This window comes from Crocodylus siamensis, chromosome 5 (genome assembly GCF_052110815.1).
Source record: "Crocodylus siamensis isolate JL-2025a chromosome 5, ASM5211081v1, whole genome shotgun sequence".
In the NCBI taxonomy this organism is placed as follows: Eukaryota; Metazoa; Chordata; order Crocodylia; family Crocodylidae; genus Crocodylus; species Crocodylus siamensis.
Window position 1 is genome coordinate 60,423,156 of NC_143399.1, and position 27,360 is coordinate 60,450,515.

Genomic DNA, 27,360 nt, shown 5'->3' on the forward strand with positions numbered 1-27,360 from the left:
GCAACTCTGACTGTAAAGAATTTTTTCCTGATATCCAGTCTAAACTTGCTCTCCCTCAGTTTGTGGCCATTGTTTCTAGTTACCCCAATGGGCACCCTGGTAAACATCGTATCCCTTATTTCCTGCTGCCTGCCCTTCCCCATGAGTTTGTAGATAGCCACAAGATCACCTCTCAGCCTTCTCTTACAGAGACTAAAGAGGTTCAGGTTCCTCAATCGGTTCTCATAAGGTTTTTTCTGTAGGCCTTTAACCAGATGGGTGGCCCTCCTCTGAGCCCTTTCCAGATTATCTTCATTCCTCCTGAAGAGCAGCGCCCAAAACTGGATGCAGTACTCCAGCTGAGGCCACGTAGAGGGGGAGTATCACTTCCCTAGACCTGTTCGTGATGCACCTACTTATGCAAGAAAGAGTGTGGTTACCTTTACTTTTTACTTTATTACTTGGCACGGGGGTTCTTCCTGCATCTACTGCTACCCAGCTGTAGCAAGTCTCATACACTATGAATGATTTCCATTGTCTTCTCTGTTTTTATTTCCAACATGTCACCAAAGGGAACATTCCATGAAATTGATTCCCAGTACCACTGCTTCCATGCTACCCCAATGCCATATGATAGGAAGCCACTGGAAAAAGAGTTGAGGAAGCAGAATATGCCTTGCTGGCAATGTTCGCTGCCATATCTGAGGTTTGAGACCTGCTGGAAGCAAAATGAAAACAAATAAAAGGGAAGGAAGGAAAGATAGCAGCAGGGGAATCTTAGTGGTGCACAATTACATGATATTAAGACAAACTGAAAAGATCAGAGAGAAAAGGAACATTACTAGTGCCATGTAGCTCTAGGGCTAATAATACAGCTTGTGTAACAGCCATTTGTACCCTGAAATATCAAAATGCCTATTTGAATACTCTAGTACGGCTACTTTTTCTGTTAAATTAAAAATATCACAGTGCATAGGGCCTACATACTGAAGACAGAGATGAAAAGTCAGATTAAAAAATGATTTGAGGTCTGGAAAACATCCCTTATGATGAGAGACTTAAATTTAACTAATTTATTTTGAGTAAGAAAAGGTTAAAAAGTGACTTGATCTCAGTCCTTATAAGCCTGATAGTAGATGATATTAAATCCATGAGAAATCTCTTCCTGGATGGTATTATGCCTACTTGCGTATTTATGCTGCATTTATTACAAAGGAATCCTCATTGGGGTTTTGAGCACTACCACAACACAAACAACTAGCTGATTGAAATGTCCACAGAATTACTGTTCATATCTGTCAATGAATTTAGGTACAAAGTATAATTTAATTTGAAACAAATGTGTGATCTCCAGGGATCCTATTTTTCTCTGATTTAAAAAAATTCCCAGTTTTTGGTTAAAAAATAGTAACCCCCAAATTCACATTTTCCCTTGATTTAAATAAAACACCACTAATATATATATAGTGATGTTTTCTTTTAATCAGAAAAATGTGGATTTGGAGTTACTTTTAAAACTGAAAATTGGGGGGGGGGCGTTAAATCAGAGAAAACCAGAATCTCTGGTGATCTCCATGCTTGTGACTGTGGTTTTCTAGCCAGTAGAAACAACAATGCACATGAATTCCTCATCATCTAGTATCTTTATCTCTTGATTAGCATATTGTGCAAAACACAATAAAAGACACAGTTCAAGAATGGAGAAGAGATGTGCTCTAATTGCTTCACTACGTTTTTCAATTCAGTCAGTCTGAAAAGCTTTAATGCAGCTTCTTTTCTCATGCTAAAGATTTAAAAGCCTTATGAAAACAACCATCATATGGCTTTTTTTTTTTTAAATATATGTACACACAGCATCCCCACACATAATAGGTTTTCACATCATTCACCAATCTATCCTGCATTAGTCACTGTGAATACTAGGGCAAATTCCAGCATGCATACTGATATTCTCTCTCAGCCTTGTCCTTCCCACTTTATTCATTTAACAATGCCACTGACCTGCATTATTGACATCAGCATAGTGTCAGAAACATTATCCTGTGACATCACTTCATGTACTGAAGCAGGGTCATAAGGAAATGCAAAACTGGTGTTTACATATTACGGTCTTGCAATACACAGGAAGCAAGTATGACATGCTAATTTGTTGGGCATTATAGAATAGGTATCGCTTTCGTCTTTCCCTACCAGAGGCTGAAAAAGATCTGGGCAGGGGAAATTAAAAACCTGGTGGGGATTGAGGTTTTACCATAACTGATCCTAAAGGGACATGCATTTCTGTCCAAGGGCTCTGCCTGCATTTAAAAAAAAAAAATTAAAGTCTTGCTAACTCTTTTAATACCTGCTGTTCTACTGAATAGCCATGAGAAACAACCTCCGCTGAAAGAAAATTTTCTAGGCTCTGTTTTATAGTCACAGACTAACAGTAACATGACTGCCAGTGGCACAAAAACAAGGGGAAAAAACAGCCCAAGAAGTAGATGAGTGGGTGGGAGGCGGAAAGATTTAGGGCAGAGCTTTTTATAATCTCATGGGTTTTTTGGTGGGTTTAATTCATATGTTTTGAGTATACAGGACTAGCAATACTGTCAAGGTCACGTGGGCTCATCTCTTTTATTTGGACCCCCCTGAAGCTCCCCCTGGAGCATAGCATTATGTCTTGCCAATTTTAAACTTTTTTCAATATAATTTAGATGCAATTCTTTGACTCTGGACACTTAGGGTCAGATTTTTATTCACAGCTTCTTAAAATAGCTAGTCTACAAAGTTTATGCATCCAAATACCATTTATATATGCAATATTAGAGGCTGGGGGGCAAACCCCATTTGAAATATGTACTTTGTATTTCAGGATACAAGCATTCCTCGGACTTACGACACAATCGGTTCCTGAAAACCACGTCTTAAGTCAAAATGTTGTAACTCAGAACCAATTTTCTTATAAGAAACAATGTTATAAATGGGGGATTGGTTCCTGAACCAAGGCCTGATATCCTATTTTCACCAAAAATACCCCAGAATTTTGTACTCAATCTATTATAGGTGAATAATATAGCTACATTAATGTATTTATATTGTAAATAGCAATCATATTGATTTGGAAGAACTTCTTTCGGGTGACTTTGATGGACTTTTTGAAAGGCTTTTGGTTGGACTTTTTGAAGGGCTCTTGGCTAGAGTCTTGGCTGCAGGTTTTTCTGGAGTCTTGTCTTCTTTCTTAAAGAAAATGTCCAAGGAAGTTTGGACAGAAGTTCTCCAGGGAGATAAGTGACACAGCGAACTTGTTCGCTAGCATGGTGTTGCATCAGATCAAGTGTAGTAAAGTTGAAACAGAGTGTCAATTTATAAACATTGTAAGTGTGAAACAGTGCAACTTGAAACATTGTAAATTCGAGGACTGCCAGTAAATTGACACTGACAAAGGCTTATCGTGGGAAAATCTGCAGACAGATTTTAGTGACAATGTACGTAATTCGGGATAACAGAAACAAACCTAGAAGCACAGACTGTAAGTTTGTTGTCACATCCTTTGGTAATCACTACCAGACTCCAATAAATGAACTCAAGGAAGTTCCACTGGAATAGCCTCGTGTCTTGCATTATTGCCATTTAGGAATAACTCCAACTCAGCTCTGGGTAGCCAGAAAATGGGATATGCATCAGCACCAACACAGCTAAGCACACACACCACTCTAGAGGCAATTAAGACAGGATAGAACAGAATTTTACAATTGTAAAAAAACAAGAAGGAAAAAAAGTGAGAGCTGCTCTTCTTGGGTCAAAGAAGCTGTTTCAAAAGAGTGCTAAACTATTGTAACCTTGCAGGAAGTTACTCAGATGCATTCTGTCAGGTCGCACAATATTTCTCTTCACCTACTCAGTGCTCTTTTATTTAATTCACCACAAGCATTGACTAATCTCTTTGACCTTAGCTTTGAAGTCCTAATGTCACCATTAGTGGCATAGTATGGCCATACATTTTCTTTTTGTCACCAGGAAATTGATTCCAGCATTTTGAGATGCTTTATTCTGTGATTGGTTCCACTGACATCAATTTGGACTACTCTTGAAGTTAGATATTATCAGCATATGGCTTTCAAAATCTCTTCTTATGAAAAGAGATAGCTCCAAAGTAATTTTAATGAAGTGTAAGGTCATACCCTGCATTTAGATCTACATCCAATGTAACTGCCTTCAATTTGTTGGAATTTCATTGCATTCTTACAAATCAAAACCCAGCTGTATTGCAGATTTTGAAAAAGCACTGCTGTTGAACATCACTATGAACTGGGGAGTAAAAAGTGGAAATGAATAATGTAAAATAGAAAAAAAACAACTATTAAAAGTCTTCATCTGAGCATGAAGGGCACACAATTTTTAATGAGTGTTGTAAGTCGACTTTAAACCTATTAAATGAGGTTTAAAACAGCTTTTCCAGAACCCCTGATTAAAGCAAACAGATAGCCAGAAGCAGAAGGAAAAGAAAATCAACATAAGGCAACATGATCTATAAACAAAACCAGTGAGGAGAGCTAGTAACAGCATTTTAGGCAAAGTAGCTTTAAACTGTTGTCATATTTTCCTTAAACATTTTAAGGACTTGTAATTACTTGCTTGGATAAATGCTAGCATGATTTATGGGAAGCAAAAACATCCTAACAAGTGCTTGTAAGTAATAGCTGTTCATGTAAATTTTGATTGTCCTCATTTCTTGAGTTGAGAAATGATTGTTCTCATTTCTTGAGACTGAAGGCACAAGATCCTGAAAAGGGCAACTTATTGTATGATTGGAGCCCCATAAACTTGATAGGTGCATGTCGCGGGGCACTCCCGCGCCCCGCTCCTAAGGAGAGACCAGGAAGAGGAGAGGCCTGAAGCAACACAGATGGGGGTTGCTAGGGCAACCAGGCAGGTCATGTGGCCCAGAGAGGGGCAGGGCCAGGCCCTTATAAACAGCTAGGCCAAAGCCTAGGGAGCAGTTCCCTTCTGGCTGCTGCAGAAGCAGGAGCTCTGTGGCTGAGCTGAGTGGCCAGAGTTGGGGGTTGCAGCCTTACCCCTAACAGGCTGCAATGATGCAGGGAACAAGATCGCCCTGATGAGAGGTAGGACGGAGCATTGGCTTTACGAGCAGGTAGGCTCTTCGTTGATTTTGTTACAGCCGTTCGGGCTTGGCTTTAAGTTACAGTTTACACCGGAGGACCGGGTGAGGCTGTAGGGGAGCGAGGAGGCCTCAGCGGGGCTCCCCAGCAGTTTGGGGGCTCCGGGTGCCCAGTAGGGGCACGGTGCCAGGGGGGGCACAACGGTGGTGCCGGAGTGGCACAGAGCACGGGGTTGGACCCCGGCCCGGAGAGGGCGCAGTGTGGTGAGCACGGTGCACTTTGCCCAGTGGGGCAAAAGACCCAAGAGAGGGTCAAGGGGGCCAGGCACGGCTAAGGCCACCTGAGCCCCAAGCGGGGGCCAGGCACGGCTAAGGCCACCTGAGCCCCAGGCCCGGAGAGGGCGCAGAGCGCGGGACAGGCCCCAGGGAGGGCGAGGCCCGGAGAGGGCGCAGCGCGGAGAGCGCGGTACACAGGCCCCAGGGAGGGCGAGGCCCGGAGAGGGCGCGGCGCGGAGAGCGCGGTACACAGGCCCCAGAGAGGGCGAGGCCCGGAGAGGGCGCAGCGCGGAGAGCGCGGTACACAGGCCCCAGAGAGGGCGAGGCCCGGAGAGGGCGCGAGGCCCGCAGAGGGCGCGGCGCGGAGAGCGCGGTACACAGGCCCCAGAGAGGGCGAGGCCCGGAGAGGGCGCAGTGCGGTGAGCACGGTGCACTTTGCCCAGTGGGGCAAAAGACCCAAGAGAGGGTCAAGGGGGCCAGGCACGGCTAAGGCCACCTGAGCCCCAAGCGGGGGCCAGGCACGGCTAAGGCCACCTGAGCCCCAGGCCCGGAGAGGGCGCAGAGCGCGGAGAGCGCGGGACAGGCCCCAGAGAGGGCGAGGCCCGGAGAGGGCGCGGCGCGGAGAGCGCGGTACACAGGCCCCAGGGAGGGCGAGGCCCGGAGAGGGCGCGGCGCGGAGAGCGCGGTACACAGGCCCCAGGGAGGGCGAGGCCCGGAGAGGGCGCGGCGCGGAGAGCGCGGTACACAGGCCCCAGGGAGGGCGAGGCCCGGAGAGGGCGCGGCGCGGAGAGCGCGGTACACAGGCCCCAGGGAGGGCGAGGCCCGGAGAGGGCGCGGCGCGGAGAGCGCGGTACACAGGCCCCAGGGAGGGCGAGGCCCGGAGAGGGCGCGGCGCGGAGAGCGCGGTACACAGGCCCCAGGGAGGGCGAGGCCCGGAGAGGGCGCGGCGCGGAGAGCGCGGTACACAGGCCCCAGAGAGGGCGAGGCCCGGAGAGGGCGCGGCGCGGAGAGCGCGGTACACAGGCCCCAGAGAGGGCGAGGCCCGGAGAGGGCGCAGAACAGGAAGGGGACCAGACAACGTCCCCCGGGACAGCTGCGAGGCTTGGGGCGTGCTAAAGGGGAGGTTTTGGAGGCATGCATTTGTCCATAAGGCTGGGGGAGAGGACCCCACTTTGGAGCGGTAGTGAGACCATTGAGGTGCCGTTAGGTGCGAGTAGGCAGCCTCCCATACTGAACCAATAAGATCTAAGACGTGGCGGGCGAGTAGAGGGTGTCAGATCACCCTAATTGGCACGGCAAAGGGGCGCTCGCGAGCTCACGGCCGCTCGCGGGCCCATCCGTGACAGTGCAAATTAAGTTTATTGCAAAAGCAGGGCATCACATAGCTCTGGGCCCTGTAAGCAGGGCATGGTTAATCTTAAAGAAGCAAAACTGATAACCATTGATTGAATGGGAAAATGCCATAGAATGCTTATGGCGTTGTGTAGAAAGTAGGTGGACAAGTCTGATTTAGTGGCTAAACTTCCCTTCTTTCATCTCCTTGCTAAAAAGAATTCTAGGTACTGCTTTCATTACTTGGATCCTGAAGACTATGTACAGAAGTTGCTTTTTTGCCATTTAAAGTGTTTTCTTTCCAGATTTAACAGATATACATGGATTTACAGCATTTTAAAAATGGGTACAGTGCCTTAAATTAACCCTTATTAAATGAGGTATTCAATTTGAAGTGCTGTATTTTACAGCATTTTAGCTATAAAATATAACTTCTGTACTCTGAGCAAATTTCTGACCAGTGGAGAAGCCCCAGGAGGCTACCTCCTAGTCTGGAAAGTGAAGGGAGGCTCAGAGGCACCCCTCCCCACCCCTGCCAAACACTGTACTTCTGTCATACTTAAGAGTGCTGTAACTTTACAGTGCCATAAAACATGGTCTAAATTACAGCACTGTAACATGTGCATAGTGCACTTCTGTACACAAGCTGTAGCTGCAGCTACAGACTTTCCTTGTTGGACTGCAATGGTTGGGAGGTAGAGGATTTTGCCTCCTTTTTCTGTGCAAAGCTTGGCATAGTCAGGATGTACTCTGTAGTGCAGAGAATATCACATATCTTTTCTAATGAGAAAAAAGATGCTTGTATTGATGGCTGTAGTTCTTTTCACCCTGGAAAAATCTCCATAGATCGTTTGGGTTAGAGTTACTTGAGCATCAGTTTACTGCAAAATCCAAAGACCCAAAAATACTTGTTTGGGGAAGAATGAGAAAGTACAAAAGGTGACCATGGGTTATGTTTACAGATCTATTACACGGCAGTGAAGTAGTACAGAAACTAGAGAACACAGAAAAGCACCAGTTCCATGCGGATTTCCTGTATTACTTATTTGTGCATGGGCCTCAGACTCAGATATAGCATAGAATCATAAATCGTAGAAGTTGGGTCGAAAGGGAATTTGTAGATCTTCAAGTCCGACCCCCTGCCTGAGCAGGAGAAAAACTGGGCTCAAATAACTCCAGCCAGGTAGACATCAAGCCTCTTCTTAAAGACCCCTAGGGTAGGAGCCAGTACCACTTCCCTTGGAAGCTGGTTCCAGATCCTAGCCCCCATGACTGTGATGTAGTTCTTACGGATGTCTAATCTAAACCTACTCTCCAACAACTTGTGGCCGTTATTTCTTGTTATGCCAGGGGGCGCTAGGGGAAACAAGTCTCTCCCAAACCCTTCTGGTCATCCCTAGTGAGTTTATAGATGGTCACCAGGTCTCCCCTCAGCCTTCTCTTCTGAAGGCTGAACAGGTTCAGGTCCCGCAGTCTCCTGTGGATGCACGACAAGGTCTGGTTGGCCCTGCCAACCATGACCTCACATTGTCGACCCATGTTCATCTTGGAGTCAGTAATGACTCCAAGATCCCTTTCTGCCTCTGTGCTCTCAAGAAGGGAGTTTCCCATCTTATAAGTGTGCTGCTGGTTACTACTGCCCAAGTGCCGCACCCTGCACTTGTCAGTATTGAAACGCATCCTGTTTTTGTTAGCCCACCCCTGTAACCTATCCAGGTCTTGCTGCAATCTTTCCCTCGCTACTAGCATGCTCACCTCACCCCATATTTCATAGTTTCATAGTTTGTAGGGTCGGAAGGGACCTGAGCAGATCATCTAGTCCGACCCCCTGCCATGGCAGGAAAGAGTACTGGGGTCAAATGACCCCAGCTAGATGTTCATCTAACCTCCTCTTAAACACCCCCAGGGTAGGAGCCTGCACAACTTCTCTTGGAAGCTGGTTCCAGACCCTAGCCGCCCTGACTGTGAAGTAGCGCCTCCTGATATCTAATTTCAGTATCATCAGCAAATTTAAACAAGTTGCTTTTCACCCCATCATCCAAATCACTGATAAAGAAATTGAACAGTGCGGGCCCAAGGACCGAGCCCTGGGGGACTCCGCTGCCCACTTCCCCCCAGGTTGAATATGACCCATCCACCACCACCCTCTGAGTACAACCCTTCCGCTGATCTGCAATCCATCTGACAGTGTAGGCATCAATGCCACAGTCGCCTAGTTTTTTAATGAGGATGGGGTGGGAGATGGTGTCAAAGGTCTTGCTGAAGTCCAGAAAGACTACGTCCACGGTGACACCTTCATCCAATGCTTTTGTGACCTGATCATAAAAGGCAATCAGGTTTGTCTGACATGACCTGCCCCTAATGAAACCATGCTGGTTGCCCTTGAGCATCATCCCTGAATCTGGCCCATCACAGATGTGCTCCTTGAGGATCTTCTCAAAGAGTTTCCCTAGGATTGAGGTAAGACTGATGGGCCTATAGTTGCCTGGGTCCTCCCTCCTCCTCCCTTTTTTAAAGATGGGGACCATGTTGGCTATCTTCCAATCATCTGGCACCTGGCCCGAGCACCATGAGTGCTTGTAAAGCCATGCCAAGGGCCCTGCAATAATCCCTGCTAGCTCCCTCAACACCATGGGGTGGAGAGCATCTGGAACCACTGATCTGAACACATCCAGCCCCTCCAGAAGCTCTCTAACCCGGTCCTCCCCAACCTGAGGTCTGGAGGTGTTCCCCTCGAGTCCATCTTGCATCACAGTGGGGAAGTCCCGGTCCCTGCACAAGAAAATGGAGGTGAAGAATTGGTTAAAGAGGTCTGCTTTCTCCTCTGGCGCAACCACCAGATTGCCCAGAATATCTTGCAGGGGCCCAGTGCTTTCTTCATCCTCCCTATATATTTGAAAAAGGACTTTTTATTATCTTTGATCTTGGACACTAGTCCTAGCTCTATGTCCACCGTAGCTTTCCTGACAGCCCTCCTACAGGCCCGAGCAGAGGAGATATATTCCTCTTTGGTGATAGCACCGCCCTTCTACTGGGTGTACACTGCATTTTTGGTAATCAGGTATTCCTGGATGCCCTTGGTGAGCCAGGGGGGCTTTCGGGCACTCCTGCCCCCCTTGCTTCTTGTTGGGATGGTCACCCCTTGCGCCCTGAGTATTGTCTCCTTAAGAAATGACCACTCATCTTTGGGCACTGAGTTCCCCTGCTCTCGAGAACCCCAGCGTCTCTCCCACTAATCTCCTCAACTCATTGAAATTGGCCCTCTTGAAGTCTAGGGCTACCTCCTTGCTGCAGGCCCTTGACACCCTGTGCTGGATGGTGAATTCCAGCAAGCGATGATCGCTATCGCCCAGGTGGTCAAGAACCTGGAGGCCCCTTACCAGGTTGTTGCCTGTGGCCAGGACCAGGTCCAACAGGGCATTTCCTCTGGTGGGACTGTGCACCTCCTGAATCAAGTGGAGGTCCTGTATCTCCACCAGGAACCTCCTGGAATGATCTGACCTGGCTGACTGTTCCTCCCAGCAGATGTCCGGGTAATTAAAATCACCCATGACAACTACATCCCTTGCCTTAAGTGCTTCTGCAAGCTGGCCTGAAAATTCCTGGTCCAGCTCCTCCCCTTGGCTGGGGGGGTTTGTAGTAGACCTCCACTGTTAAATCCCTCTCCCCACAGCCCCCTTGTATTTTGACCCAGAGCACTTCAGCTTGCTCATCCTCTGACCCCATTCTGCTGGCAGAGGATGTGTATTGCTCCTCGACATAGAGCACCACACCCCCACCTTTCCTTCCTTCTTCTATCCCACCTGTAAAGCCTATAGCCCCTAATGCTAACTGCCCAGTTGTGGGATGAATCCCACCACATTTCTGTAAGCCCTATTATGTCTGGGTTTTGAACTGGTTAGTTCTGAGGGCAAGTTCCTCCTGTTTGTTCCCCATACTACGAGCACTGGTATATAGGCATTTAAGGCCTTGCATAGTTATGTGTGCCACCCCCCGATTTGGGAGACTGTCTGGACCCCTGTTTCTTACCTGGGCACTCCTTGCATTTGTCACCTGTCTTGCTCAGGTGGTGTCTCCTCGTCTTCCTGTGGCCCATCCCCTGGTGAGGCTAGTTTAAAGATCACCGTACGAGATCAGCCAAACTGAAAAAGAAGACATGCTTGCCTTTAGGAGAGAGGTGAAGCCCATCCCATCCCAGCAAGTCCCCCACCCGAAAGCATGGGTCATTATCTAGGAACCCCAGGCCTGCCTGGTGGCACCAACTGTGTAAGCACCGATTGACCTTGCCAATGCAGGCCTTATGTCGCCGTCCCCGCCTACTCACCAGAAGAAGAGAGGAGAATACCACCTGGGCCCCCATCACCTTTAGCTTGTCCCTCAGAGCCTCAAATTCCTTCATAATGAGGTCAGGGTTGCCCCTGGCCACGTCGTTCATTCCCACATGGGTGACAACCATGGGGTACTGGTCTGCAGGTCAGATGTAGGCCAGGATTCTCTCCGTGATGTCCCTAACCCGAGCCCCAGGCATGAAGAAGACCTCTCGTGCCATTGAGTCAGGCCAGCAGATGGGACCTTCCAGTCCTCATAGGATGCAGTCTCTGATGATGAGGACCTGGTGTTTCTTCCTGCTGGTGTTCACTCTCTACCCATTCCTTGTCATGTGGGGAGTGGCATCGTCCCTGCCAGAGGCATTTTCTCTGTCTTTCTCCATCACAGCTGCCAAGGCGTCAAACCTGTTCCCTAGGGGAACCTGGGAGCTTCCACCACTCTAGGCCTAGCAGCTCTGGATTTGGACACCTTCTGCCACTCCTGCATTGGATGCGTCTCCTGTGGGGGCTGTACAGTGGGTGACCAGGCCTGCAGAGGACAGAGATAGGCATCAATTTCATCCTCTGCATCCCTGATCCCCCTCAGTCTGCTCACCTCAGCCTCCCTCACCTGCTTCTCCAGGGTCCTAAGTCGTGCACAGGAGGGACAGGCAAGGGGACCAACAGGCCCCACCCTACCCCAGGACCCCACCGATCCCCCCCCACAGACAGGGGGGTAAGGGGCCGCAGACCCTACCATGAGCTCTGTCTGGGTGGAGGCCTCAGAACAGCCCATGGCAGGCAGCAGTGCCAGGGCAGGGGCCCCTGGAAGCCGTGCTCCACGTCTGCACTATGTCTGCAGAGCTGGTGCTACTGCTTTTGCTCGCTAGAGGTGCTGCTCTGGGCAGTTACCTCATGCCCGCCTTACACGAACGCCGGTGCAAACACCGGCACGCCCTTACAGAGTGCACCTGTTTCCGCGCCCTGTTCGCACGTGGCTCAGGAGCACAGCTCTCTGTCGGGCAAGCTAACAGGGCTCTGAAGGGCTTCCCCTCTGGATCTGCCTCAGCTGTGCTGTACCCTCTGCCCCACTTACCTTAGGGGGAATCAGCTGTTGCTGCCCCCACTGCTGTCTCCTCCGCAGCTGCTGCCTCCGCCACTGAGGTAAGGGGGTACGCATGTGTGTGTGGCACACGTACACCCTGCTCCCTCCCCTCCTGCTCCCCAACTGCCCATCAGACTGAGGCCATCAGACTGAGCATCATCAGACTGAGGCCATGCCCAGGCTAGGAAAATAGGTAGCATTTAAAAGTGTGTCAACTCAATTGTGGAAGACAAATAGGAGGTGATTTAAAGACTGTATCTTTACACTTGCATACAAAGAAGACTAAATAAGGTTGCACAGGCCATTTTAATTCTAGCTTTAAGCAGTTGACTTCAAAATCTTAATGTTCTTTTAACATCAGTTTGTGTGTTTGATGTACTCTATTCACACACAGAGGCACATATATATATATAATCTATAAACACATCTGTATCTCCATATATGTATACATGTGCACCCACACACACTTCCCACATTAAATTACACAGCATCTTGTTAATATATCTTACAAAGTTCTGCAATGGTCACTGGGAGAATAATATTACCTTCCCATCCATAAAAAAAAGTGCTGGTTTTCCAGTTTCTTAGCCTGTAGCAGGCTAGACCTAATCTTTGCAGCCAGGATCTGTAAACTGTGCAGCACTGTCCTTCAAACCATTTCCCCTTATATCTTACTCCTCCACCTCTGTACTGTACAATCAGTACAATGTCCTTGCTATTTACTTCAATATAAACCAAAACCAGTTCATTTACACTGTCCACAAACAGATATGCCATGTCTTCAGCAGCTGAAGTTAGTGAATGAACATAAAACAAAGTCAGAAATTACCTTATCTATCTCCTGAGGGCTTAGTTTACATTACCGTACTAGTATACTGTCCTCCTTTTTTTTCTCTTCTTAATACACAAGTAGTAGAGTAGGATAAAATATTTTGTCTCTGGTATTAAGACAGACTACAATTTTAAACATGAAGTCTAAATGTTTCTACTAGGTCCCTTGGGCTCAGTAAATTCTCTCTGAGGTCAATGTCAGACCACTGGCTTTACTAGCTATAAGCCCGAACTCCAATTAACAAATCTGAGTTTTATACCTCTTCTTGACAGGAGTAACCATTCTCTCAGTCATATTATTGATTATGCAATACTGACCCACTGTAATTTTCATCCCAGATTTTTTCATGTTTAGACTTACAAATTTCTGGAAGAAGCAAAAGGTGATAGTTTGGAGAGATATCGGAGCTAATGACTTTGGACCCCAACTAGAAGTCTCAGTTGTATGTTCTTTACATATTGGTACCGAGATACCACAAAGTACTTGGTGCCAGAGATTAACATGAATAATTAAGTATTGGATTTGCTTTTAGCTGTTTTTTCCATCCCCAAACAATCAGGAAACAGTAAATTTACAGCCATTGATTTAGATTTCTATATTGACAGAACATGATGGGTATTTTTAAGACATTAAACAAATGGTCTTTAAGAGCAAAAATCCCACAAGTTTTGTAAAATTATTTTTTAGCTGTGTTATTTTCTGACTGCACTGGATGATTGTTTCAAGACATATAGCTCAATTATCTCCTGCAAGATTAATCAAATACTGAGTCACCTGTAGCCAGTAACATGTTGTCCTAAGCTACAGCTAATATATTGGCTAAATGTCTGTCCACCCACTCTTAATGTGTTTTGTAAATACTCATTGGCGTCTGCAGTTGTTCTGGGTACTTTGAAGATAACTTCAGTCAATACATATTTTATGACTATACCTTCTCCAGGTCACTGCCTGTTTCCAACCTCAATTACATATCTGTACAGAACAGGGTCAAGCTGTGGCTTACCGAATTCAAACATATCTGACTGAATGTAAAGTTTTTTTTCCTGACTTTAGGTCATGTTGTTGTACAGAGACAGGACTACTGAAAGGCAGAAGTGATTTATTATTGGCTGGAGATTCTGATCTGTTAGCATTAATTGTGCTGGTAGATTGTTCACATGTCACAGTTAGGATGAAGAAACTTGTGAAAATAGGAACACAGTGTTCTGCTCCTATTTATGTTTTTGCCAAAAGATTTATGATGTTGATTTTTTTCTTTATGCCAATGACCCACAGAATTCTACCTGCTTATGCTTCTGGGGTTTTCTTTGAAGCTGAAATATCATGGGAGGCAAACGTGTAACTACATCAAAATGAATACCTGACTTCAAAAAGACAGATAATCCTGACCAATGTGCAATGAATGGTCCTACTGATTTTAATGGTGCTATTCATGTTGCCACACAATAGCCTAACTGAATATTCCCTTTCCTGTAGGTTTTGGAATGGCATCTAGGCAAGGATGTTAGGACTTGTAGCCACCAAAAGCCCGTACACAGAAGGAGCCACAAATGCACCTATGAATTTCCACAGGGAAATACATCTACCAATGGAACTTTTCAATCCATTCAGAAAAGTTTCTTGCTCTTCATCTAAACTTTTAGGGAAGACAGAACACTACCAAGAGCTGTATTTCCTCTATCTGGGTTACCCTTTTCAAACCTGCAAGAAATGAGCTTCTCCCCTCCATGAATCACTTCTATTGATGGACAAAGAAAATTAAAAATCCAGTTCATTTTCTTTAGCCGCACTAGTGAAAAACAGTTAAGCCATTAAAAATGGTAAAAACATCTGTTGACTATAGTAACTGTAGCAACTTAGACCCACAAGATGAAAAAGTGATGAAACTGAGGGTGTGATTACACAGGCAGAACAATCATTTGGTAAGAGGAAGCCATTTTTACCTAATCACTTTGCAGCATAGATTAGTGTTCCGAAGTTGCAAAATATTTTCCACTGTTACCCTTTTCTCATATACTCAGAATTTTCCAGACCATTCAGTTTTTGGCTGAAAGTTTCATGCTTGACTTCCCTAGAAAATTAATTTAATATGGTAGCAAAAGATGGGACCTCCTCCCCATCCTCACCTGAATTAAAATACACCTTGAAAGGATGATAAAAAGGGGAAAATGTAAGTGATAATTTGGCACCCTACCCAATATTAGCATGCCATAATATAAAGCCATTGGGTTTGTAAGTTCTGTGCTCTTAGCTGCTATGAGCAATGTGTTGTACAATGAAATAACTAATTAGAATTATCTATCTCATTCAAAGATCCTATTGAATGCAAGATGCATGCAGTATTTACCACCACATAGTTATCTGAAAACAACTCCTTACCCTTTTTCAGGGTTGCCACATCCTTACTTGAATTTTGTAGTGAGAGTCCTTACTCTTTGTTTTGGTTGTTATCAAAGAAAATTAAGTATCAAAGAAAATAAAATGAGAACAGAACAACACTGAGATTAAAAAAAAACATTTAGAGAGACTAATGATGTGTTTTTAGGATCAATTATCACATTAACAACTGGAATAATTCCACAAGTCAGAGCCAGATCTTAATCACTCTAAATCTGTTTGTGTTTTCAATGACTCTACCTCCATATTTACTTGAATCCAAAACAAGATTCTTTTCCCTCTTAGATTTGAAGACTGTGCAACTAGAGGGGGCATATGGGGCAGACATGGTGTGTGGTTTGGGAGGAGTGTGGTAGGCAAGGAGAAAGCAGGACAGACAGCAGGGGTCACATACAGATACATGGGGGCAAGGGGCAGTGGAAACAGATGGGAAAAGTGATCTCTACTCACTCAGCAGAGCTGCTCCCTATGATCATTTCAAATCATGGCTCTTTACTTCCATCACAAGAGATTTGCTTCTTTTATTTCTGTTAGATTTGCAGAGCTAGCACAGGAATGCAGGAAATGCAGCAATGGATATTCAATAGGATTCAAATGAATATGATACTACTGGACATGTGTTGATTTTGGTCACTTACTATATTGCCCTTATAGCTATTACTTATATTATTTGGCCTTTAACTTGCATTCTCAGCATGGATGTCATTTTTTCCCACCAATCTTCATTTTCTGAAGTGAGAATTTTTGAGTAACAACTATCACTGACATTTTGCCAATATGCTGACACTGCATAAAATGTTTCTGCAATGATAACAGTGTTAATTAGACGCTACTATTACACTTCACGTGTCTATGAGCTAATTAACATGAATTCAAAGTGAGATAGAAAAGGTGAGTGGATCTTAGTGCTTTACAGACATTAGACAGATAATCATTACAATAGGGTTAGAAAAGCTTACAGTATACTTTGTACACTTGCAAAACCAGGTCCAGTGAGAATGAATACTTCAGCCACACAGGGGAATTTTAGCAGAGTTTACAGCTAGTTTCAGAAGTCAACTCTCTCATCCCCTTACACTTCCTGCTTTCCTTTCTTTATACTTGCTTTACAGGTGTTCAACTTCTGCTCTCATAGAATTGGGTTTGCTATGCTATAAAACTTATTTGAGAGATAGAATGACCTTGGAGTTAAAGCAGAGAGAAATCAAGAATCAAGAAATCTGGATTCAGTCCCCTGCTCATCTAGAAATTTCCCATGTAAGAAGTCTCTCAATATTTCTGTGCCTTTGGGTACAGACAAATGTTACAGCCCCCACTGTAACTCATGGCACTTTACATAAAGTACCATTCCTTAGAGCTTCCCTCTGATGCAATAGATGTTCACCTGTTAGGTTGTGGGGGTGGGAATAGAGCCACCTCCTCTCAGGGGGCCTGACCCAGCTCCCCTCAATAACCCAGCCAAGGTAGCTAGAGTGGCCGTGAGGCAAAGGGGCTCTATTCCCCACCCCTTTCCACCCAGAGCTGGCCATTCAGCAGCTGGGATCTTCCCCTCCTTCCTTCTGACAGCCTGGGGGTCCAGGCCGGGCACCAGCCAAGCCCTGCCCCCTATGCAAAAGATTAACCCTTGAGGGAATACAAGTATCCTCAGTTGCTCTGCTTTTGATCACCTCTGATTTTAGCCAGGATTAATTTTTCAAATGACTGGCCATTTTAAACGTTGTGCATGTGTGTTATGACACAGATGTAAAGCACTTTCAGGGGCTGAAAAATATCACTTCTGTCTTGCCCTTCATTTCCTCATATGTAAATTTTCTTCCATGGGCGACTGGAATTTTTATTCCCGAGTCTGGAGGGGCACCCACAGAAGCTGGTGTTGGAATCAGCAGTGTGGACGGAACTGGCGAGCACCCACAGAAGCCATCAGCAGCATTGGCACTGGGGGCGGGGCTGGCGAGGGACAGTCCTGTCAGGGGGAGGGCACGAACATATCTACCAGTCACCTATGTTTTCTTCCACCTTTCTTCTGTTCCTCGTATGTACTTACACTACAAACTATTTAGGGTAAGGGTTGTTTCTTAATATGCATTTGCACAGTGAGTATGACAATAGCATCCGAATTGTGCTTAGGCATTCATATAGTTGTCTGGATTGTAGTAGTGAGGAATGCTTATTCATAAAACCAAAATCACTTCACCCTTTTAAAATTCTTCACTTGTTTACTATCATATATTTCTTACTGACAGCCAAAGGACAGCTTCAACTGCTTTCATTTCACAGTAGATGAAATGCCCTTTTGACCATGAGTGTGAAGTGGAAATATTCTTGCATTGCTTATCTGTCATGCCCTGGACATAAAGGTCAAAGGTTGTTTCATTAATCTGGTCCATTACCAAACCATTGGGTTACAACAAATCAGTATTTACCAAGGATAACACATCAAATCTGAAGTTAAACCAAAACTAAGATTTGTAACATTTGCAAAACAAGGTAAGATATGTAACATTGCCTAATATCAACAGGAATTAGGCACTGCAATCACCTAGCTAGCTGTCAGCTGTTAAAATCACATGCAGCAGTATGAGAAAAGAGAAAAATCCCAGTACAGAATCAGAATCTAAAAGAAAAACAGAGGTTTTTATTCTTTTGCTAAGAATACCATTTTTTAAAATACACACACTCATTCATACATGCCCACTGCTTCAAGACATGCAGAAGTTCATAATAAAATAACAACAGAAAGTGAGTAATTTTAACTGACTCAAGAAATTATCTTAGGAAATTTAAGGAGAAGATGGAAAAAAGTTACAGAATCAACAGAGAAACATTATACATCACAAAGGAGTTATTTTAATCTATTCTTAACTCACTTTATCAATAGTCTACAGAATTGGATTCCAGCCAGGAAAAATTCCGAGATGAAAAGTTCAAAGCCAAGAAAAAAAGCAATTTGGAAAGATGTTGTCCATATCTGTAAGTCATCAATTTTATTATATTGAGCCTTTCACCTGTTAAAGACCAAATGAGTTGGTGTATGTGGCAGGGCACTGTTGGTGCCTGCCACTTTAAGGGCAGAGCCAAGCAGCCAGCAGGTATTTCATTGCGGCAGCTATTTTAGATCCCAGGCTGCCTATATTAACAGGGCAGTTCACTGCTAGACTGACTACAACATCCTGGAGGTAAGGGCAGGAGCTATAGTGGATGGTTTGGAGGCTCCTGGTCCTGGGCATGACCTAAAACTGCACCGTGCCAGGAGTGGATGGCCTGGTGGGGCTCTCAGTGCCATGGGAACCCCCAGGAAATGCCAGACCAGTTACCACCCTGGTGAAAGGTGGGTAGGGGCGCCTTAAACCCAGCCCTCACCTTCGGGTGGGTCATATACCATCAGAGCAGGGAAGGCCAAGTAAGCTTCAAGAAGCACCTGAGCCTGCTGCGGGAGTGACCCCACAAGGTCAGGCATGCTTCAAGAAGCACCTCAGCTGGGAATGGGGGATCCCGATCCCTGAGTGCAGGCAGGAGGCATAAACCCAACTGAGGGACTCGATTGGTCAATGCTGGGGCCAGGATCGGAAGGGTCAAAAGGGCCAGGGGCCCACAGCGACGGACGCCTATAATTGTCCCGGGGGGATGAACCAAACCCCAGTGTCACGGTGGGCCGGGGTGGCAGTTAGGCACGGAAACAGGCCGGCTTCTTTTGGCTATGGAGAACTGAGGCACGGGAAGCGTAGCGGTTTCTTAAACAAGGTGGAATTTATTTGACTTACGCTTAGGTGCGTAGGAAAATGATGTCTTCATTTACAGTAATCACAAATACAACAAAGGGGTCCGTTGCCCCACGAGGTTCGGGCCGAAGACCTAGTCCTACGGCTGGTCAACGGCTCATGAACTGGGAAACTGAACAAACAAAACTGTAACGCGTAGAAAGCTGTGGTGTGACGCCAGTCCCAATTGGTGGACGATCGGGTAGCCGGAGAGTAATGCTGAGGTCAGGATGCCAGAATGCTGAGGTGAAGTCGCCGTGGGATGGTCCAAATCATAGTCAGTAATCGGTGAAACTTAATCGGGAACCAGGAGATCAAAACCGCAATCGCTCTAACAGCACGAAGTGCCAATCGGGGAAGGAGATCAGTAGGCCCAAGAGCCTGACTGCCAGACAGTCCCTGGAAACACCAGCTTCTGTCTCCAGTGACGCGATCTTCTTCCCCCCAGAGGAGGGGCTTACTAGCCTTAAATATGAATTTCTTTAACCAATCAAATCAATCCTCCGACAGAATGTTCTAGCCAGATTATGTCATGTTTCAGGGAAACTGAGCATGCGTCAGATTGGCGCTTGATTGTTTCTGCGCATGAGTAACACAGAAAGTGGGTCATGCTTGACTGACAAGCCCAAAGGTCATGAAAAGGGTGGCTTTGACCCTGTATGGAGTTTTCCACTCTCAGCCAGCAGGTTCTTGCATTGGCAGCACCCATACTTAAACTATTGCTTCAACAATAATAAGCAAAGAAGCTCAGGGTCCCAAATGACCCAAGATGGGGCCAGGGCTTATATGGAAGCCAAAGGTCCCTTTGAAAGGGGCCACAGCTAATGGGTGAAGGGGACTGTTGAATCAACTGCCTGAGATGCCATCTGCGAGGCTTGGGCTATGGTGTAGGGGTGGAATGGCGCCACGGATAGCCCCCCCCCCCCCCAAATATTGGGGTATACAATGGGCAGACCCCCACCTAATTAACAATCAATTATGTTCTATGAAGGTGTGGCAGGAAAGACAGGTGGGTGGCATGCCCAGAGGCAGGTGGGGAAACTAGCCCTGGGGCTAGTCGGGGACCCCACTTTGCCACAGTCTAATAAAAGATATCACATCTACTCAAAGAATCTTGCCTGCCTATGTCCTTAGAACAACATGGATACAACCAAAAGCCTAACTTACAAGTATATAACCTTGGAGCAGAAATATGCTTAAAGGCTATATAGCTAAATATAGCATTTTCTATACAGTGAATATATGTTTACTTTGTCAGTGCATAACCATAAATACATATCAACTTTTACTGTGGCAATTTCCAGAAACAGAGTTCAGTCAGGGTTTACCATTTGCAGGCAGGTTTAAGTAGGTCTGTAGTATATGAAACTTTAATTTTTAAAAGATACCTCATAGCTGGAGTTGTTTAGCAAAAATAGTTTGATTTATATTCATTCTTCCAGGACATGCTGAAAGGAACAGTTTAAACACAATGAATTATGAGCTAGGAATTAATTGTATCAACTTTGATATTCTTCATCATTGGTAGGTAGTAGCAGCTAACTGATTTACACTAAAGACAAAATGTTGTAGCTTGCCTAGCAAGCATGCAATAAAAATCAAGAATTAAACATAATTTTAAATAGCCTTTATTCATTTAATAATTTGGTTTTAAGAGTTTATGGTAACTCTATACCTCAAAAGCACTTTCACTTTAAAAGGTGATTATGCAGAAGTGATCTCTGCTCACTCAACAGAGCTGCTCCCCATCATTCAGTAATGGCTCTTTACTCGAGTGACAAAAAAGGTTTGGTGCTTTTATTTCTGATATATTTGGAGAGTGAGCACAGCTGTCAAAGCAAGATGACCAGCTTAAGCGTTCCGGTTAAATCAACAACGTAGCTACAGGTAGGCCTCGGTAAGCCTCAGCCCATACTCTGGACTCAGGCCTATCAAATCTGAGCCAGCTTGAAGTCTTTTTCAATATAAATGATTTCGTCTTTGCCTATCCACTTTAAAGCAAGGCTCACTAAAATCTCCATTCCTATCTGTGCCTCTCTGTCAATGAAGGAATTATTAGTTCTACTTTGTCTTGTGCATCATTAATAGAATCTTTTGCGAAGCTGTGACTGCTCATACAAAGAGAGCAAACAGACTCAGTACTGTTACAAGAAGCAGAACTCAGCTTGCAAAAAACTGATTGCTAATTGTTATGTAGCAATCCTCTGCTAATGGAAAGAACTGACTCGCAGGTCAGCCTGAATTTGCTGCCCTGACAGACTGAAAAGAAAAAAACAGAAGAAGAAGAAAAAACACTACCACAAACACAGCCTACATCTCCTTTTTTGCAGACTGGGCACCATAAATTTTTGCAAAACAACAGACACAGAGCTCCATAGTGTCATATTTGAATCCACTCCATTTCAGATGTGCTTTTAGAAATAAGAAACTTTAAGTCATATGAGCCCCTCATTACATTTTTACTTTTAATCCTTATTAAGAAGTAAGAAACAGCTTTGAATCAGTGTGTGGATTAGCAGCATTGTCCTATAACAGAATAAAGGAGGAATTTTATAATATTGAATTTTATTCTTCATGCAACAGCCTTGAATGAAATCCTCCTTCAATTTTTATCTTTTTAATGAACACTGAGTAAATATGGAGTAAAGCAGTAAAACAAGTTAAAATTCATTTAAATTCTTTCTGGATCATATTATGGTACTCTTATTCATACTGGCTGAATCTACATGTGTACTTAACTGTGCAGTAAACTAATTTGCTGTGGAGTAAAGCATCACAATCTAAGCATGTGATGCTATTGGACTGTGGCAAACTAATTTTCACAGCTGCAAGACAGTACTGTCAGGAACAGTATTGTCTTATGACAGTGAAAAAAACTGTACATGTAAATGCTGACCTAAGCATAGCCTATGCCTCATTAGCCCAGCAGCAAGGGGACAGACCCCTGCCTGCCACCTAGCCCCACAACTCTGGCTCTGCACTTTGAGCGCACTCATGCCCCAGCCTGCACCTCCACCACGAGACACTGCCACCCAGAGTCCAGGGCTGATACCTGACCCATACGCCTGCTGCCAGCCTAGGGTCAAACAGCTGCAGTCCCAGGTGCACATTGAAACACTGTGCCTGGGAGCAGTTAACTCCAGCACAAACTGTGCCGGGGTTTGCCATGTTGCCTTAATGGCACTGTAGATGCACCCACTGTTCCCTGTTCCACTACCTGTCTCACTGAGTGGAACCCTGGTCAAGCTAAAGCTAATGGGGAAACTCAGCATCAGCACTCAGAACAGGATTACATCCATTGATTCCAATTAGAGCATTTGCTGAGTAAAATGTTCCTGAAAATGAGCAGGGATAGTAGAATCTGCCCTTCTGTGTACAGATATTATGATGCCAAGAATGTAGTTTTATCAAAGTGTTCTTCCAAGTATTACAACTTTAGTGCATCATTTTTTCCAGGCTACTTTTAACAACATCATCAGTAAAAGTTTTAAAACAAATGCAGCAGAGTCCCAGTTAAATTAAGTACATGATTTTTATAGTCAAAAGCTTACTGGCTATAAATTAGCCAAGAGGTAAAATGATGCTGTAAAACTGTACTTCTTAAAACTTTGCCAATATTATCAGAAACATGGCCCAGTTCTGGATTTCCATGGAGGTGATGAGAGTGTTGCCATTGCTTTGGGTAGAAACAAAAGTAAGCCCACAAACATAGCTATCCCATCCAACAAAGACACTGATCCTGCAAGCTCACTGATTAGCTGGACACCATATTTACTTGACTAGAAGATGATCCAGATAATAAAATGACTTTCCAATAATTAAATTCTATATATGGCAAAAATATAATTTTTTTATAATCTTCCAGGTATAGAATTTAATTATTGGAGGTTTACCTTGAATTTGTCACCTTCCTACTGTTACAGTGGAGAAAATAAATCTAGGTGGGGGTTAGGTAGCCATTTATTCTCTGCTTTCCCCCAACTTTGTCCCCTGGAAGCCCGTTCCCTGTTTCTGTATTTTCAGACACTAATTTTCCTGAACATTTTCTTCTTCAATAAGAAGAAAATTTGAAAACAATAACTTTGAAATTAAACATGGCTGTAGCAATTTACATATAGTACCCATGCACTTAGTTTATCCAGGATTGATGCATGCTTTTTTTAAACTGCTGCAAGTTTTAACACAGGTACTCCATAAACACACTTTTAAGCAGCATTTTGGCACCTACTTATATGTCATTCAAACTATTTTTTTGCAATATAAAGAAACAAACAAATAAATGTCACACACAAACACCCCCCGCCCCTAAACTTTTGCTGTTCTGTATCATAGCCAACACAGTTCTCTTGACAGTCTGTAACATACATCTATAGGATGACCATCATCCTCCCCGTTATAATCACACAAGCCACCTCTATCCTATATAAGACATTAGTTCAAAGCCAAAAGCTTGTGATGTACCACATAGTTCACTGGGCTGGATCCCACCAGCATCAACAGTTTTTCAATCCACAGTAACCCCACATCTTAGCTCTGCTCAGTATGTGTGTCTACTCTAGATACCCCCCACAAAGGATCCAGGTGCAAATTATCCCCCACTCATGACTGGAACCAGGTGTCCTTATTACAAGTCCTGGAATGCCCCCAAAACTTATGCAAATGAGGCATGGGCAACCTAGTCCAGCTTCACCCCATAGAGGGTGGAGCCACACTAATTATATGCTCCAGTCTGAGGGAGGAAGCAACACAGGGATTCTGGGTAACAAGGCCAGCCCACAATTTTTGGGGCACCCTGCAAGACAAAGTTTTGGGGCCCTCTGATCCATCAGCAGAGATGGTGGTAGCAAAGTGTGGGGCCCAGGGCAAATCAGCCTGTGCAGGGACCCCTTTCCTGTCCCATGGCACTCTTATGCCAGTAAATGAACATCCCAGAACACTGGACACGGTGGGGGGAGGGGAGGAAGGGGTGGTGGCTGGAATTTCCAGCTGGAACAATTAAACAAATATCCAACTTACTGCATGGGTGGGCAGGCTACACCACAAATGTGGCAGCCATTGCCAAATGCAGGAGGGGCCATGGCCTCTCCACCCAGTTCTGCAGGGCCCCTTGGCTGAGGGGGCCCCTGTGGCTGCAGATTCCACAGGATAGGATGGACCAGCCCTGCTGGGTAAACAGTATGCAATGTTGTGGCTCACCATGACTTGGAAAAGAGTTGGTGGTGAAAGGGGCTTTGCTTAATTGCCACAAGCATGTGTCTTATTCATATGTACAATACTAACCTATTCTTGTGGTAGGAGCCCATGTGCATATCTGCCCAGTGTAGGCCATGTGTTTTATAGTCATGCTCAATATTGGCTGCATTTAGTCATCTTTATAGCTGGTTTCTATTGCTGAGCACATGCTGCTTTTGGCAGCAGTTTTATGATAGACAATGTATGTGATTATAAGACAAGGGGCTTTTTTTCCTATGCCAATTGAGGAGAAAAAACTTCATTTTGTATTTGAGTAAATATGGTATTTATGCTTGGGCAGAGCCCCAACTATGGAAAGCAGTTTGCATGAATGGAGTTTTGGACTATATCTATTTTTAGAATTTCTCCATATCTGATTCCTTTTAGGGATGTGAACATAAGGTGTCCTGGGACCCGAAGAAGCTGGGAAAACTTACCAGAAGGACGGGCAGAGAGGAACGCCGCGGTGAAGGGAGAACCCACGCGGCTTCTCAGCCGCGTCTATGTACAGCTGCGGCCGGCAGCTGACAATGACATCAGACGCTGGCCGGGAGATTTAAAAATGGCGGCCGCTGCTTTGGAGGCGGCGAATGGCTCAGGGATTGTGCGGCAGGACGGGAAAGCACCGGCAGAGGACCCCGGGGACAGAGCCCACCGAGCTGAAGCCCTGGAGGAGGAGGCGACCCTGATCGAGAGCCCGACGATGAGGACAACGTCCGATCATGCGAGGAGCGACAGATCGGGTGAGCGACAAAGGATCGGGACGATCCAAGCAGAGTTTGGGGACTCCGAAGTAAGTTCTGCAACGGTGGGTGTGGGACTCACTGAAGAGGGGTGGAAGACCGAGAATCCCCGGGCTGAAGGGAGATCGGGGTGGGATCGCCGCCAAGACCCAGGGACGTCGGGTCAAGGATCAGGAGTGGGACCACCAGAGGGCTACTGAGGGGGGAATCCCTTCCCCTCCCATCCCAGGCTACTTAGGTACTGGTGGAGGGATAGCGATATAGTTAGTGACGACACAGGGGAAGAGCCGCACCGGGTGGAGGGCTTGTGGCGAGGGGTCGATAGAGGGTGCAAATTAGGCCCCGGTGTAGGTCACGGTGAGGAGTTCAACCGAAAGATAGTGGCATAGCGGCATCCTACAGTCTGTGGGATTGAGTAAGTAAGCCGTGGGCGAAGCCGGCGGAAGCAGCGAAGCCAGATCAGAGAAGCGGAGCCCAGAGGTGGCGGGAAGCCAGGGTGTAAGGGGTGGCGGAGCCCCATGTGCAACCGGTGGGCCAAGCCCGGGCCACCGAGGGACCCGTGCACTAGCCCTGCCCCACTAAGGAAACACCAAGTCATGGCAGGCGAGAGTGGGGTTTGTTGACGCGAGAGAAGATCACCCACAGAGACAAACCGGTCCGGAAGGGGAATAGTTACCAACCAGGAAAACAGAGCTCCCCAGAGGGGACAAGAAGGCCCGTCGGTGACATAAGGCTATCTCATTCCATGAAAAAATAAAAGATTTCCTTTCATAAACTGGATAATGAATTTTGTTTTTAGTCACCCTCACACCTGTTCTCTTTATAGTTGGGTAAATATCTCTAGCCCTGAAGATCATTTTACATACTGTACACAAAACAAACATCTTTCTCCTTTTATATTCATCTTTTATATTCACCTAGCTGAAGCCTATTTAGCTTCAGTTGGAACAGTTGGCATGTCACTTAAAAGGCTCACATTGCTAACAACATAGATCAATCATTTGTTACCTCCAGCTGAGTGACACAGCATAATAATATAAAGATTAATTAATTAAACCATTCACAAACACTGCCACGAAAATATCCAAGTTACCCCTTAACAGAGCAAATAATGAATGATGAACTTATGCATCTCAAAGTCAGCTGGCATCCTAGACTACAATATTACTTATATGTACTTATTCTCTTCTTATCTAACTTAATTTACTTACATTTAGGGTGTGCACATACATTTGCATTCATACTTATCTTTCCAACTGGAATATCTGGACAAAACTATGCTAGAGTAAATGGATGAAATTCCACAGAAAGCAGTGTATTTAGTACCAGCCTTTTATATTTGCATGTCATTTTGACCATTTGGTGTTGCATCCACAAATGTTGGCATAGTTCCATTAAAGTCTTAGGAACAAGGGGGCTGCCATGCTGGATAAGACTCAAGATCTATCTAGTTGTATATTCTCTCAGTGGCTTCAGAAAAAAAAAGTGTAAATAGTCCATAGTAGGGTATGGGACACTCTCCAAGTGGAGTTCAGAATGAGACCTAATAGTTAGAGACCAGTTTAAACCCGCAAACATCAGACTAAATTATTACATGCAAATTCTACGAGTCAATAGTTCTGTACTAGTTTACATGAGCTAAGGATCTGCAAAACTTTTAGGTCAAACCTCACTTTCAAATCTTACATGGGCTAGGTTTTTGGCAAGGTTTGCAAAGTATGAGTAGAGTTTAGGGTTCTAGTTGGAAAATGAAAAGTTTATTACTTAGGATGACTGTTTTCAATAGCAAAGAAGAAGAAACATAGAAGTTAGGGCTTACATTTTGGCTTTAGATTCATTTGAACTTGAAATAAACCTAAACTTAATGGTTACTTAACGGTTGAGAATACATAGAAAGAGAAACCAGGTTTTAAAACCAAGTAGTCTATATATTAAACCTGTGAAGAAGAAGAACTGCAATTTTGCAATGTTCTAATTTATGAGTAACAAGAAATTAAAGACTGATGGAAGAAAAAAGCCTACCTATACCATCCAAAGCTTGCTTAATTCCATGTGATATTTACTAGGAACAATATCAAGGACTGAACCATTCCAATACTTGTTATGAAAAGCCAATAATGCAAATATCAGCAATAAATTGGAAGTACTATAATGAAACATAGATAGTAACAAGTAAAGTAACTAGGGATGAGTAAGAGGGGCACCAGCTCATGGTACCAACTTAGAGGCAACAAAAATCTGGCATCCATTAACGCCCATGGTGCAAAAACTGCTTGTTATGCCTTTTGATAGTGGAAG

At 45.0% G+C, this 27,360-nt stretch overlaps 1 protein-coding gene across 2 annotated transcripts; it reads left to right on the forward strand.

Annotated features, from left to right (window-relative positions):
- The first annotated feature begins 4,976 nt into the window (after positions 1 to 4,976).
- Positions 4,977 to 25,800, forward strand: LOC149864154 (uncharacterized). 2 transcript variants are annotated; one of them, XM_090048507.1, is made up of 3 exons: positions 4,979 to 5,113; positions 18,208 to 18,299; positions 24,707 to 25,800. In XM_090048507.1, exons 1-3 carry the CDS (start codon positions 5,078 to 5,080, stop codon positions 25,260 to 25,262), a joined length of 684 nt encoding a protein of 227 aa, XP_089904633.1. In that variant the 5' UTR covers positions 4,979 to 5,077; the 3' UTR covers positions 25,263 to 25,800. The 2 variants fall into 2 exon arrangements, 1 of the variants encoding a protein (XP_089904633.1); XR_016442518.1 differs by lacking the exon at positions 18,208 to 18,299 and having other exon boundaries at positions 4,977 to 5,113.
- The last annotated feature ends 1,560 nt before the right edge of the window (positions 25,801 to 27,360 follow it).

Bases quoted from the DNA above. Each gene is read 5' to 3' on its own strand.
- LOC149864154 (XM_090048507.1), top strand. From the start codon at position 5,078: ATGAGAGGTAGGACGGAGCATTGGCTTTACGAGCAG. The intron at 5,114-18,207 runs GTAGGCTCTTCG...CTTTATCAATAG, and splicing joins AGCATTGGCTTTACGAGCAG to TCTACAGAATTGGATTCCAG. The intron at 18,300-24,706 runs GTAAGTCATCAA...GATTCCTTTTAG, and splicing joins GAAAGATGTTGTCCATATCT to GGATGTGAACATAAGGTGTC.